This window comes from Buceros rhinoceros, unplaced genomic scaffold (genome assembly GCF_000710305.1).
Source record: "Buceros rhinoceros silvestris isolate BGI_N320 unplaced genomic scaffold, ASM71030v1 scaffold2633, whole genome shotgun sequence".
Classification (NCBI taxonomy): domain Eukaryota; kingdom Metazoa; phylum Chordata; class Aves; order Bucerotiformes; family Bucerotidae; genus Buceros; species Buceros rhinoceros.
The window spans coordinates 9,840-22,733 of record NW_010401622.1 but is presented as its reverse complement, the minus strand read 5'-3'; the positions used below and the strand labels follow the sequence as shown (position 1 = coordinate 22,733).

Below are 12,894 nucleotides of genomic sequence, written 5' to 3'. Positions count from 1 at the left end.
TTTCCAGAAAAAAAAAGGGCGGGGCAAAGCCAGCCACAGCAAAGCCAGCGGAGGAGATGAGGGCAGTAACCAGCCACATGGATGTGCCACCTAGAAATAACAGAGGCAGCAAAACTCAGAGAGGCTGTGAGGACAAACCACCCAGTGCAGTCAGCCCGCACCCTCTGGGGCTGCTCTTCCCACCGTCCTGGTGAGAGCCTTCGCCGGTACGCCCAGGGAAGGATACCGGTGCCCGTGTAGGGGGCTGCACGGTGAGTCGTCTTTTTTCCCTCCCCCAAGGAACAAACGGGCAGCTCGTTTGCAAACAAGGCAGGAAGCAAAAGGAAGAGCTGCTGGAGTGTCCTCGGCCGTGACTACACCAGGGGAATAGGAAGGAAGGGTGGCTGTTACCTTGCACCCTCACGCACTGTGTCTGGCTGAAATCGCTGCTTCTGTTGATCGCCTCAACATACGTCTGGGCTTTCACACAATAATCTGGTCCTGCCTCCATGGTGTCCAGGTGAACCACGGAGCTGACGTCTTTCACCACCTTCTGCTGCATCTGCCACAGGTCCAAGAGAGAGAGCATCAGGCATAAGGCAAGGACGTTACTGAGACCAGGACTCCTAGCAGGATGCTAGCCAGGACTTTACTGGGACAAAAGGAAGGAGCAGTAGCAGGTGTCCGACAGGGAAAGGGCGGGAGAAAAGCAGCAAACCAGGAAGCACAAAGGAGTGCAGAATGAGAGCAGACATGTCTGGAAGGGTAGGAGGGGATGGAAGGGAAGGGGCTGTGAGCCAAAGAGCCATAATGATACTGTTGGGCACAACACTAGCCCATGATCTACTCCCCTGGTGTAAGAGCTTGATGACCAAGGTCTTGACTGACCTGAATTTTTGCTGGGATACCAAAATCATGTCTGTGCTAGCATGATATGATAGGAGTGGCAGAACCATGCTGTGACAGGGGTGTGAGAGCTATGCCGTGACTCTAGAGCACAGAGAGGGGATGGACTGGACTAGTGAGGAGCAAATGAATTTGGACTCCGTTAGCTGCTAGCAAAATGAAGTTGCCGCTACCCGTCTCCCCGGTCATTAGAGGGCAGCTAACAATTAGCTAGCTGCTCCTAATGCTTGTGAAAGCCTGCACTTGCAGAAGGCCTGATCAGCCTCCAGCCTCACACACATATGGACCCCTCCAACAAGCCAGCAGGGCTCTCCTGGGTAGGGACATCTTCCTCTAGAACAGGTTGTTTGAAGTCCCATCCAACCTGGCTGTGAGGGACCTGAATGGAACATAAATCGTCACTGCTTCAGTATTGCCCAGATGTAAGTGATGCCCTCAGCTGAGCGAGTTACAGCTCACCGTCACAGGCAAGCTGTTTTCCAAAAAACTGCCGAGAAAACTTTGGCAGCACCTCAGTGTGACACCTTAATCTTGGTCTGAGTAAACCAAATTATGTTCAGAGAAGAAAGCCAGCATAAACCCTTCTGACCTCTGGTGTCTTTCAGTAGTTGAGGTCCTGGGGGGATTCCTCTTCCCAGAGAATGAAACGTGGAAAGAACAGACAATCTTCACCATGGGGGTAGGAGCAACACACTGGCACGTGCGGAGGAACACGCACACGCTGACTCCAGGCAGGTCCTCCAGCCTCACAGCAGGCACTTGGACTGGCAAAGAGGCTCTGGGCAGTGTCTGTATGCTCTAAGTGTGAGGGCCCTCTGTCACTGCCCCAAACCCGAGGGTAAAACTCACCCTGCTCTCCTGGCCCTCCTTCCAATAGAGAACGCAGAACTGAAAGGCAGGCCCCATGTCTTCCAGCTCCACCAGTAAATGATACCCATCTGCTGTGACCTTCATCAGCGGTGGGGTCAGGGAAGCTGCGACACAGAGAGAGCACCGTTTTCACAGATCAGAGGCAACTCTTAACAACTGTCTGCCCAGCTAGAAGAGGAAGAGAAGCTGCCAACATGAGCACAGGAACATTAATCTGAAATAATAGCTGGTTGCTTCAGTGGGGCAAAAACTTCTCTCCGCTCTACCTCCCTGTATGTCTAGATACAGTTGCCGTCTCTGAGCAGGAGGAGGATCATGACTGGCATTGAAAACAGGAGATGGGCAATAACTGAGTTGTACAGAACTTGAAAGGTTTTGAATTTTCTCCAGTGGAGGAAGTGTCTGGCCTGAGGGTGCCATTTGATCATCATCAGCAGAACCAGCTGGGCAACCAGAAGATGAGACACCAGATCAGGCCAGCTCTTCTGCTCCTGGGCATTAGGTTCGCAGTAACACACAGAACAAGAGCTCTGAAACCACTGCTGCTTCATGGGAATTCTGGCAGATATTCAAAGGTGAAGGAAAAGCAATATGAGCCTCAGGATAACTCTGGCAGTTCACAAGAATCCTGATTTACTTTTAGTATCCACATGGTTTTAGATAGACTTGGGCTGGTGACTGTGACTTAGGTTTTTGTAAACAAATGCAAGTAAATCTGCAGGTGATTTGCTTCATGCTTGGATCGGTCTGGGATTCTGCTGTGTCAGGAGTGTTAATGAAACAACCAGAATCAGTCGAGCGTGGATGAAACTCCACACTGTACGTTCGTGAACTGGAGTCGGGGCAGTACGGAGATCGTATCTGCACTACTTATCTATGCGTTCCTCACCAGTCTGCTGTAGCTGAAACTGGTTTCAACCTCCTTGCTGACAAGAAAGGAAGCAGGGCAATGAATAGCCACATACAGGGGAGATGTTCTTAATAGCATTTGCTCTTACGTCCAGTGAATTGCCATTACTACTGAGCAATAGGAAAACATAAAATCCAAGTATGGTCATGATGAGCGTGACACAAATGGGAGGCCTGGAAAACCAATTTGTGCTTTTAAATTAAAAGCTGGGAATCTGTCTAACTGATTTTATTGCTGAAAGCAGTTGACTGCAGAGCAGAGAACAGAGGTAATGATTCCAGAGAAACAGGGGAAATGCCATGCTGGCTTCAGGCTGCAACACGATCCTTGGGTTGAGCTGGGCCTCCAGCTTTGCAGGAGTTGGAAGGATATGGAGAAAATACCCTGCATTGCCAGAACTGCTGCAACACCTCAGCTCCCATGTTTCTTTTCTCTTCTGATGTTACTTCGTTTATCTGACAACGTAAGAGGAGGGGATCGTGTCTGGAAGGGAGTGGGACTTCCAGGAGAGCCTGAGGTAGATTGAGGGTGACACGGGTGTTTTCTAGAGTAAGTGCCATCCATAGGATTGGGTTTGGAACCTCAGAAGTGACTAGATGACGTGGATTAGAGGGAGCATTGACAGCAACCCTGCTTGATCAGAGCTCTTTGAAATCAGGGGTAAGAGTGGACAACTTGCCAAAAGATATGCCTGGAGTCTTCTCACCTATCTTTGAAGCCCTTGAAATTCAAGCTCTGTTAAATTCAGCTCTGCCTCAGGAGGAACTCATGTCCAAGAACCCAGCATGGCTGTCTAAGAGTGAAACTTCCCAACCCAGGACCTGAGAAGTAGGATGCGCTCTGTGCGTCCATGGGCTTTGTGTGACCTGCACCCTACTCACACACGCACGTGAGCAATCCCTCGACACCGAGCTCTGAGAAATGACCATGACCAGTGTCGCTTCAGCCAAAGAGCAGGACTCACTTGTGATGCGATTGAAGAAACCTTTCAGAGTGCCCCACTCTGATCTTCTAGCACCAACAACTGCCCTTACACGAAGGTTATAGGCAACAGTGGCTGAGATGTCCTCCGTGATGTTACACACTGTGGCTGTGATGAGTGAACACTCACAGGTGGGAATCCAGCTCTCATTGGCATACTCTCGTTCATACTCCCTGAGGAGAAGAAAAGAGAGCAGACAGGCAACACTCTGACTTAAGATGTATCTGTGATGTGGGCTCAGGCTTCTTGCTAGTTCTTTCCAGGTAAAACCAGTACTGGGATACACTGGGGCTGGAATACCAGGAGTGTACAAGTGTGTTTTAGATCTTATCCAGAGAAAACCTCCCAGAGCCAAAGGCAGTATGATATGGTAGGAGGTAGGAATAGCCAATGAAGTGTTGATGCATCAAATCCTGCCCACTCCCTTGACTGATCATGCCAGAATTCCAAAGCCATACTGTGATACAAGTTGTAGCTCAAGATGCATCAGAAACCTCCTGTCCTGTGTGCTAAATGTTTTAAAGATTAACGCTGAATAACTCACAGACGTTTTCTGTTTCCTCTTCTAAAGGAACTGTTGGTAATCTTCCTAACTTTTGAATTCTTCACATGTGGGCTCTATGAACACCTTGCATCTCCCAGGTATCCATTAACCTGTGAACATTCTCAGAGCTGGAGCAAAAGGATTCCCGCCCCCACCCCGCCACCCACCTTGTGATCAACTTCTCTTTCTCCTGTGAACAGAATAGTGCTCAAGACATCCAATCAGTGCAGGATTTTAAGTCTAAGTAAACAGTGTCCGAAGAGCAAAGAAGAGGAAAAAACCCAGACGTTACCCCTGAAACTCAACGGAGTATCTCACAATTTCTCCCTGGATGATCACAGGACTCCAAGTTAAAAAGTGTTTCATGTTGGTAGAAAGAATAGAGATATTCTGAGGTGCTGGCAACAAAGCATCTTCACCTAGAATTCCTAGCAAAAGTGAAAAAAGAAAAGAAAGAAAAAGGTATATCAATGTACTAGGAGAAAAGCTTTGAAGAATAGTGCAAAACTGCATTTTGCATCAGAAATACACACTCGTGATTTCACTGCTGTCACTTCAGTGCTTGGAAGTACTTTACAGAGAAGAAGAAATGACAACCAAAGAGCAGATGGCAGGGCAGTTAGGCTGGCGCTGCTCACAGAAAGGGAAAGCCTTTCCATCATTTCAGAGTTTATACCAGTAAACCACTGAGAAAAGGTCAAGCTTTTATAAGGCTTTTTACAAAGCCATCCAACTGGATCCAGTGAAGTCAGGTCACAGATCCTCTCTTGCACTCTATGGACTGTTCCAATGGGTGTCACGGATCGAAACGGGCTGTTTTTATTTCCAGGCTCGACTGGACTGGACACTGTAGAAGGTCCTCGCCCTGGTACAGCTTTTTTCATGTTGCAGGATTCGAATGGTGTCAGTGCTTGTGATCAAAGTACCCTTTAATGGATAAACTTATTCAATGGACTATAGATTAAATTATTACATTGCTCCGAAAGCAAAGTATGGGATGGTACCCACAGCATAGTTAATTTTAGCCTATGGCATCTTAACGGGAGATCCTTAGCAGCGTTTGGACCAGGGCGCAGAAGGCAGGATTACCCAGGGGCACATCCTGCACTACACTATGGGAACAAACTTATCTTGTTCTGCTACTTTCCAGTCCCAAGAAAATGATGTTCACTCTGCTCAGCAGGGAATGGTTGCCAAGGAACCACTGGAAGGGAGGAATGGATGGAAGAGTTTCAACAAACCCAGTGCAGCCAGGGTCATTTCTGCACTCTCAAAAACAAGGTAACTGTTCTATGGCAATTATCTATATTACCTACAGATTGTACTCTAATCAGGTTTTTTAAATTACATCTGTCTCACTTAACAAGGTCCATCTTCCATTAATCTCTACCTGTCATTAAAAGAGGGTGTCTTCTTTTTGTTTACAAAGAGAATCACTTAATGCCAGTTCTACCCAGACAAAAAACAGGCTGTCAAGTCCATGAGCAATGTTTTCATGACGATTCTTTTTTAAAGCATGGGAACAACATTGATCTTCTTCCTGCCCTTAGAATATTCCCTGTATAATATATATATCTTTACAAAATCACTAATGATGTGGAGAACCTTGGTGCCAACTCTGTCATTATTCTTTGGGATAACTTGTATGGATCTGTTGACACAATGCTCAGCTGTTCTTTAAACCAAAAGGCAGATATCTCTGGGATGAGAAGCTTTCTTCCCTGTCATTTAGACAGCAGAAGAGTCACTGCCGTAGCAGCTGTTCCATCGCTTCTGGCCGGTTAGGAGCCCACACTAGTGTCAAGGCATTGTTTCCTCTTTTTTTTTTAAGACAAAAATCCTGTATTGATCTTCACTCTGCAGCTTAACCGGCCATTTGATCTCTTGATCTCTTGTATCCTCCATCCTTCTCAACGCTCCTACTTCTCCTGGCAGTCTTGGTTCCCATGCTGGTTTGGGAGTCGGCACACCCAAGTACGGGAATTACACCACACTTCCGTCACCTGACCAGACACTAGTCTTTCGCCATGACTCACGCACACAGTGATGTTCCAGCTCTGAACAGGGGTGAACCGCACTGCAGGGTTTCCTAATGTAAGTCCTTGACTTCAGGACTCTTTGGATATGTATTTTTGTATTCAGCAGTACTAAGTCCTATCTTATTAAACTGTCTGGAAACCAATTTTAAAAGAAGATGGTTCTGAATTGGCCTGTTTGCCTTTGAATGGCCCAAAGATGTTTTCATATCTGTTTGAGACCCGTCTTCATTTCCTGGTTATGGGTCACTCCGTGCATGGTTTCCTGGTAAAACCAGTGACTCCTGTATTGGCACAGAGACACCCATCACCTCACTTCAGCTGAACTGCAGAAGTCTCTATACAGATGCTAAGGTTTCTTTCTTCCTTTCATTAGCAAAAACTGCTCCGAACGACATTGTATGTGTGTCTATAAAAAAGATTCTATGATTTATTTTTGTTTTTAATAGATTCAGGATGGGCACAAATTCTGTTACTTGTAAGAACTCTTCTCTGAGAAAAATAGGTATGTAAAACCCTAATAGTCACATGTGTTATCTACAGAGAGTATCTGCTAATCTTCACCGGCCACATACCCTCTGCACACAGCAGCTCTTCCCTGAGTGCCGTGGAGCGTTTGCATTCAGTGTTGGAAAACCAAGTCTCCAGCTCTGCAGGTAGGACAAGGCGGTGGGGCGTGTGTTGTGTTACGGACACACAGCTCACAGGACACATGGACAGCCCTCAGGACTGAATCTGGAAGGTGCAAAGCTAAAACCAGAGATCTTTTCACCCAGTACACAAATTAAATGGGGTCCCTGAGCAATAAGAGCATTGATGTGCTTCCCTGCCTCCTGCCTGGGACCCAGAGCTGTGCTGAAAGCTGTAGTTTGGAAGAGAGGTTCATGCTCTTTCAAAATACTGTTGATCTTGACATAATATATCCTGTGTCATACCCAAACAAATTATATTCCTGGTTTCTCCAATCTGTCTGTTGCAACAGCCCACAGAACAATTGTAAGCAAATACATGTTTAATACTGGGAGAGCAGATAATTGGAGGTTATATAAACAGGGAAAGCAGCGAGTACAAACAGTGAAGCATGTTGTTTCAGTACTAAAATACTCCATTTACTCTGGTCTATGAGTTTTGAAGGGAAAGGAAACAAGTCATACAAAGTGCAGGAGACAAAGGGACAGAGAGAGCTGCCGGACGCAGCAGGCTGTTAGCCCGGGCGGTGCACCGCTTCCACTCGGTCAGGGATTCACAACAGTGTGTAAGGAAAAACAGGAGAAGCCAAACTGCAGTCTTTCAGCCCGGGGTAGTGACTCTTTGCCTAACATCTCCAGTCATGCCAAACAGAAGACCTGTCCAGGTTTCCTCTGTAAGTGGCAGTTTTCCCTCCTACCCGATCAGCAGTACATTCCTTTTCATTTGTTACAGACCAAATGGAAGGACTTCCCTTGTCTAACATTTTTCTATTTAGACGTAGACATTCAGTCAAGAAATGTTCTTTGCTCAGAAAAGGAGACTAAAACACGAATGCTGGTATTTTAGGTCAAGGCCAAGAGAATGGGGGACACAGTGTAAATCGTCCCACCTTTCTCTCCTGCTGTGTGGAGGAGCAGATTACAAATTGCACAACCTCCCTCCAGAGTAAAGAAGAGCCTCAGTGAACATTCTTGAGCTATTAATTAGCACTTTATACAGCTCCTCTCTGACCCTGCATCCACTCCAGAGGCAGGGCATCCCCTGTGCTCAAAGGGATCAGCACTAAAAGAGGAAAGCTCAGCTTCTCACCGAACAGCAAAAGAACAGAGACAAACACAGTTTTAGTAAGTTCATTTCCTCCATCTGAAACTCCCCTTTAGATTTTAGAATTGACTTGCAGAACATAGAATCTATGGATTGTCTTTTTCATTTGCTTATTTAGTATTGATTTTAGACAAAGGATTAAAATTCAGGATCACCTGACCTCACCTTTTTGGCTTAAGTTTTATAGAGGCATCTTGAACCCAAGGAGTCAGACTTACTATTTCTCACAACCCCTTTATCTTTGGACAAGTCAACTGAAGGTATTTTAGCCCTTTACCTGTGCGATCTGGTGCAGTCAAAGTGCAGAGGAAGAAGCAGACGAGCTTTAGTGACATTTTGCTCACGGTTGTCACCTTTCCCCACATTCATTCCCCGTTGCACAGCTCAGAAATTCCATGTCCCAGACAGGGAGCCCTGTCTGAGCCAGCCATGATGGGAGCGAAGCGCACGCTGCAGGGGAACATTGCAAACACTGCTCCTCTGCCTGTCCGCGCCGATGCCAGAGACGCGGGTACACTGTTTGTATGGGCGTAGTCGCAGGGAGTGCCTGGGCAATCTGCTGCCAGCATTTCCTTACAAGTCTGTGCAACTGCTCGACTTGATGGCATCACTCTGTTTCACTTGGTTAGCAATTATGTGTGTTAATCAAAGACATTATAAGGAGGAAACAGGACTTGTTGGATCTTTCCATGTAGTTTATGTAGCTGTAAACACTTGCTTTCCTGCTCAGCCCCCAAACAATGTAAATCCTAATGCTTCCAAGCACCAGGAGAGTTCTCCAGCATGGCTCAGGGCAGGTGTGTGACCACAGACCTTGCACAGAGGCCTGGGGAAAGACTGTGTGCCTCTGGGCTGGCAGAAGGGAGTTGTGTGCTCCAGTTTATCTTCAAATATTCTTGCTACGGCAGCTGTGTTGGGCATGCACTGAGGAGGACATGCTGTTTTCAGATCTGATTTGGTGTGTCCCAAAGTATTTCCACCTTCCAAGGTCCATTGCTCTCCATCTCGCCTCTGGAGCAAAGGCAGGCTCTTCAGCTGGATGCAGCTCTGAGACCTTTGGAGGAACCCAGACCTGATGGCTCCAAGGCTGCAGCAGCAGCTACCTTTGTCCTTGTGAGACTGGTTTAGGTGGAAGCTGTCTATGTCCTGCAAAAGGCCATTTAAATGAAATGAAATTCGGATAATGGGGGATAATGGGGGAAAAAAGCCAAATCCTACCAAATGCTGTTAGCTCTGATGAAGTTCAAAGGGGTATTGGAAACCTCTCCTCTGAAACCTCTTCCTCCTCCTTACAGTGTGTCAAGTTAGAAAGGGCTTTTATTTTTTAAGAAATTATTTCCTTTTTGATACCTTTTAACAGCAAAATACCTACTGTTTCCAGCAGGGATCTGTCGAAACATGTTTAGTCCTTATTTTCTGAGGAAAGAAAGGATCTTTTTTCTTTATTTATGCAAGAATAAAATCAGTATTCACTTAATCAGGTCTCCAGATTCTCAGACATACAGGAACAGCACAAGCAGCTACACCCCAAAGTTTACTCCTTCCTTCCTTCCCTCTAAAGAAAACTTGAGGTGGGAGCTGAAGGTAGCGCATACACAGGGCTAAGCTGTGCAAAACAGGAAGCTTGGCATAGAAGTTAGTGTTTGGATTACAGCAACAATAGAACAAAGGTGACAAAACACCTTCTGAGATTTTCCCTTATTTTGAAATGCTGTATGGAAATACTTGGCTTGAAGGAGGTAGAATTTTCTTTCAATTTTACTGGTTTGCTTTCAGAATTTGATCAGGTTTACAAGTTGTTTTGAACCTGATAAAACAAGTGTTTTGATAACTTTTCCTTCACAATTATGGTTGCATTAATGATTCTGAGAAATATTTTCACGTTATTAAGCATAATAGTTATTAAACATGTATTTCTAAGAATACACACCTGTCTGATCCACGTTGGTTTGAAATGCCTGTCTTGTGTTTCAGGTAATAGAGGTCACCGGTTACGCTGGTCAGCCTGGATGAGGAGACCCAACTCAGTGCTTTTCTCGCTTGCAGGTTTGTTATCTTGGATAAGCACCCTGATTTTTCATCACAAAACAGAGCACTGGACTAATTAAAACAGCCACCTCAGGAACTAAGAAAAGACACTGACAAAAAGATGAAAAACTGACAAGTCAGTAGAAGACAGTCAGACCTGGAACCGGATCAGTAAGAAACTACAGGTAATTCCCAACAGTTGTCTGCTTCGGAGGTATAACGGATTATTTTTGCTCATGCAAATCAATGCAAAATGTTGCAAAACCACGTGGATGGTCAGTTTAGCACAGTTTACCGTCAGGATCGCAGTCACTGGTTCAGGAGATGGACAGAAATGGGATTCTGCTGCAGCAAATTTTGACTAATATTTTGATGACACTCAAAATCTACATTCAGAAAAGAAGCAACTGACCTGCCCTTGACATGCTGTTTCAAGTCAGCCACCAGCTTAACCTCACCACGAAATACCCAGTGGAGACCTGGGCAGAGAGGACATTGGCAGAACCTGTAACCAGAGTGGAGCTTTTGGTATGTTTGATACAAATGAGGACCCCTAAAACCAATTGGCAAGAAATTGCTTTATCCATAGGTGGGTAGACTTGGCTTTGCAGGTTTAGATCAGCAAAAAGAAGACAAAGGCACACTGATCAACTGTAGAATTTGTGATAGTTTTAACAATTTTTGTAGCAGCTTAGGTTTAGATCAGCAAAAAGAAGACAAAGGCATACTGACCAACTGTAGAATTTGCGATAGTTTTAACAATTTTTGTAGCAGCTCATGAGGAGAAAAAGCTGCCCCTACCGGGAAAAGGAAAAATTGACTGCCCTAGGGCCTGTGAGTATAGTTCTGTTTTTAGTGTGTGTGGTTGAACATGGGAATTCTAAAATAGGTCAACACATTTGACAAACATATTTGCAACAAGGATCATACTGTTTGTAAAACAGGGCTGATGAGCAGTAACGCAAAAGGTGAGGAACACATTTCAATTATTTGCTCCTACTCTGAAAATAAACAAACAAATAAATAAATAATAGTGGCTCAAAACCTAGAAGGACGTTTACAAACACAAGGCTTGCTGGTAGATACATCAACACTTCCTAAGGGAATACCCGATTTATAAGGATGTTGATGCAAAATGCATAAATGTGATTGGTTTGTTTCCATTCTTAGTAAATCTTAGCAAGTTGAGTGGTGGGGCCAGCTTTACGTGTCACAGATTCACGAGGTGAGCGGAAATCACGCCACTGGTGACGAAAAACCAAGTGCGCTGGGGAAGAGGCACTTACCGAGCTGAGCTGTGCAGTTAGTGTGGGAAGAGTTAATACATATGAAACAGGTACTTACTCAGAACTGGTTTTGAAATGTGCGTGGCTGGAACTTGAGAGGGAGTTAGTGACCACCAGAGAGAGAACTGCCGGAATACTTGCTTGGATTTCCTGATGACAACAAACATGGATAGAGGCCCAGTCGGTACCTTATCAATCCTCTTAAAGACGTGCACCAGGTAAAAGGAGAGGCTGACGGTCTGGTTTCAGTGCTGAACGGTCCTGCGTCGGCGGCAGACTCCTGGGGCTGTTGCCACTGTGGTAGCCAAGAACAGTGTCCAGCAAGAGATGGAGACAGCTTGTATCTAACATGGGGGCTCAGGCAAATCTCTTCTGTATCTAAAGTGATGACGGAGACACGTTCTCTTTGCTCGGCTTTTTCGGATAAGGTGTGAGCAGTAGAAAGTCGTAGCTGCAAAAGGTGAACTGGAGGGCCTTGGTAAGACTTGCCAAATACAGTAAGTTTAAAGGAAAAGCTTAGGAACACGTGCTTCCAGAGTGCCTTCTGGGTTCACTGCGACACCAGACCGGACACTCGGGTTGCTGCAATGCCAGGAAGCAGTGTGGTCTGACCAGGAATCTGTTCTTTAGAGAACAGGTCACACTGCCTCGGCAAAGGATGCCACCGATATTGTAGGACACCTGATTATTAAGTAGCCTCTTCACCATTTATCAGGAGAAAAGAAAGGTTTGCCAGGTAGCTGAGAAAATGCATGAAGAACTGCCACCTTAGTCCTGGAATATAGATTTAGGCAAAAAATACATAGGTACACTGGTCCTTGTGTGAATTACAGAAAATGATCTGAAAGTAACTTAGGGCTCTTAGCACTTCCTGCAAATAAGCAATACTGTGGAATGCCAAATTCCGTCTGGGTTGTTCACGCATCGTTATTTGCAAGGAAAATGGATTGAAGGAACAGAAAAGAGAAGACCCAGATGACAATTTGAAAAGAAAGCTTTCAGTCATATTTGAAAAGCAAGTGGACAGGTTTTATGCAACTACCTATCACAGCCTCGTCGTTGTGCTTGGATACACCAGTGGATGCTACCCCATTTGAGTAACTGAGTTACTTACACGTGCTTTGTGATAAGCTTAAGCCACCAATCTGTGGCAGAACCTAAATAAACATGAATAGTTCAGAAAGAGGTGGTTTCTCTGGATCCCATCACTGAGTAGGATGTTCCCTCTGCTTAGGAGAAGACTTAAGCCTTGCAAATCTGACCAGCACTCTGTTCTGTCTGTCTTCTGCAGACCTCTGCAGGACTTTCTCGTCATTGCAGAACATTTGTAAGAATTTACAAGCACAGCAAAACCATTACATGGATTAGGGGGCAGAGGAACACCCTGTTCTGGGAAGCAGTGTGTGGCTGTCATTCTCAGGACTGGCACCAGTCCTAGCAACTGCTCTTATTTCAGCTTCTTCATAGTTCGAAATCAGCTTCTCATTGGAGGTATAACCGTCTGCAGTGCTGTTGAAAAGTAGCTTAAGAGATAGCTGAGCCGGTTGTGAATACAACCT

The 12,894-nt window shown here is 45.6% G+C and overlaps 1 protein-coding gene across 1 annotated transcript in view; it reads right to left on the bottom strand.

Annotated features, from left to right (window-relative positions):
- The window catches only part of IL20RB (interleukin 20 receptor beta), a 9,157-nt gene extending 801 nt beyond the window's left edge, over window positions 1–8,356 (bottom strand). The window contains exons 1-6 of the mRNA XM_010132327.1: window positions 8,299–8,356; window positions 4,484–4,610; window positions 3,630–3,820; window positions 1,735–1,859; window positions 391–541; window positions 35–90 (exon numbers count right to left, since the gene is read on the bottom strand). Of these exons, the coding sequence (XP_010130629.1) occupies window positions 35–90; window positions 391–541; window positions 1,735–1,859; window positions 3,630–3,820; window positions 4,484–4,610; window positions 8,299–8,356 (708 nt within the window). The remainder of the gene's footprint in view (window positions 1–34; window positions 91–390; window positions 542–1,734; window positions 1,860–3,629; window positions 3,821–4,483; window positions 4,611–8,298) is intronic.
- Window positions 8,357–12,894: the final 4,538 nt, after the last annotated feature.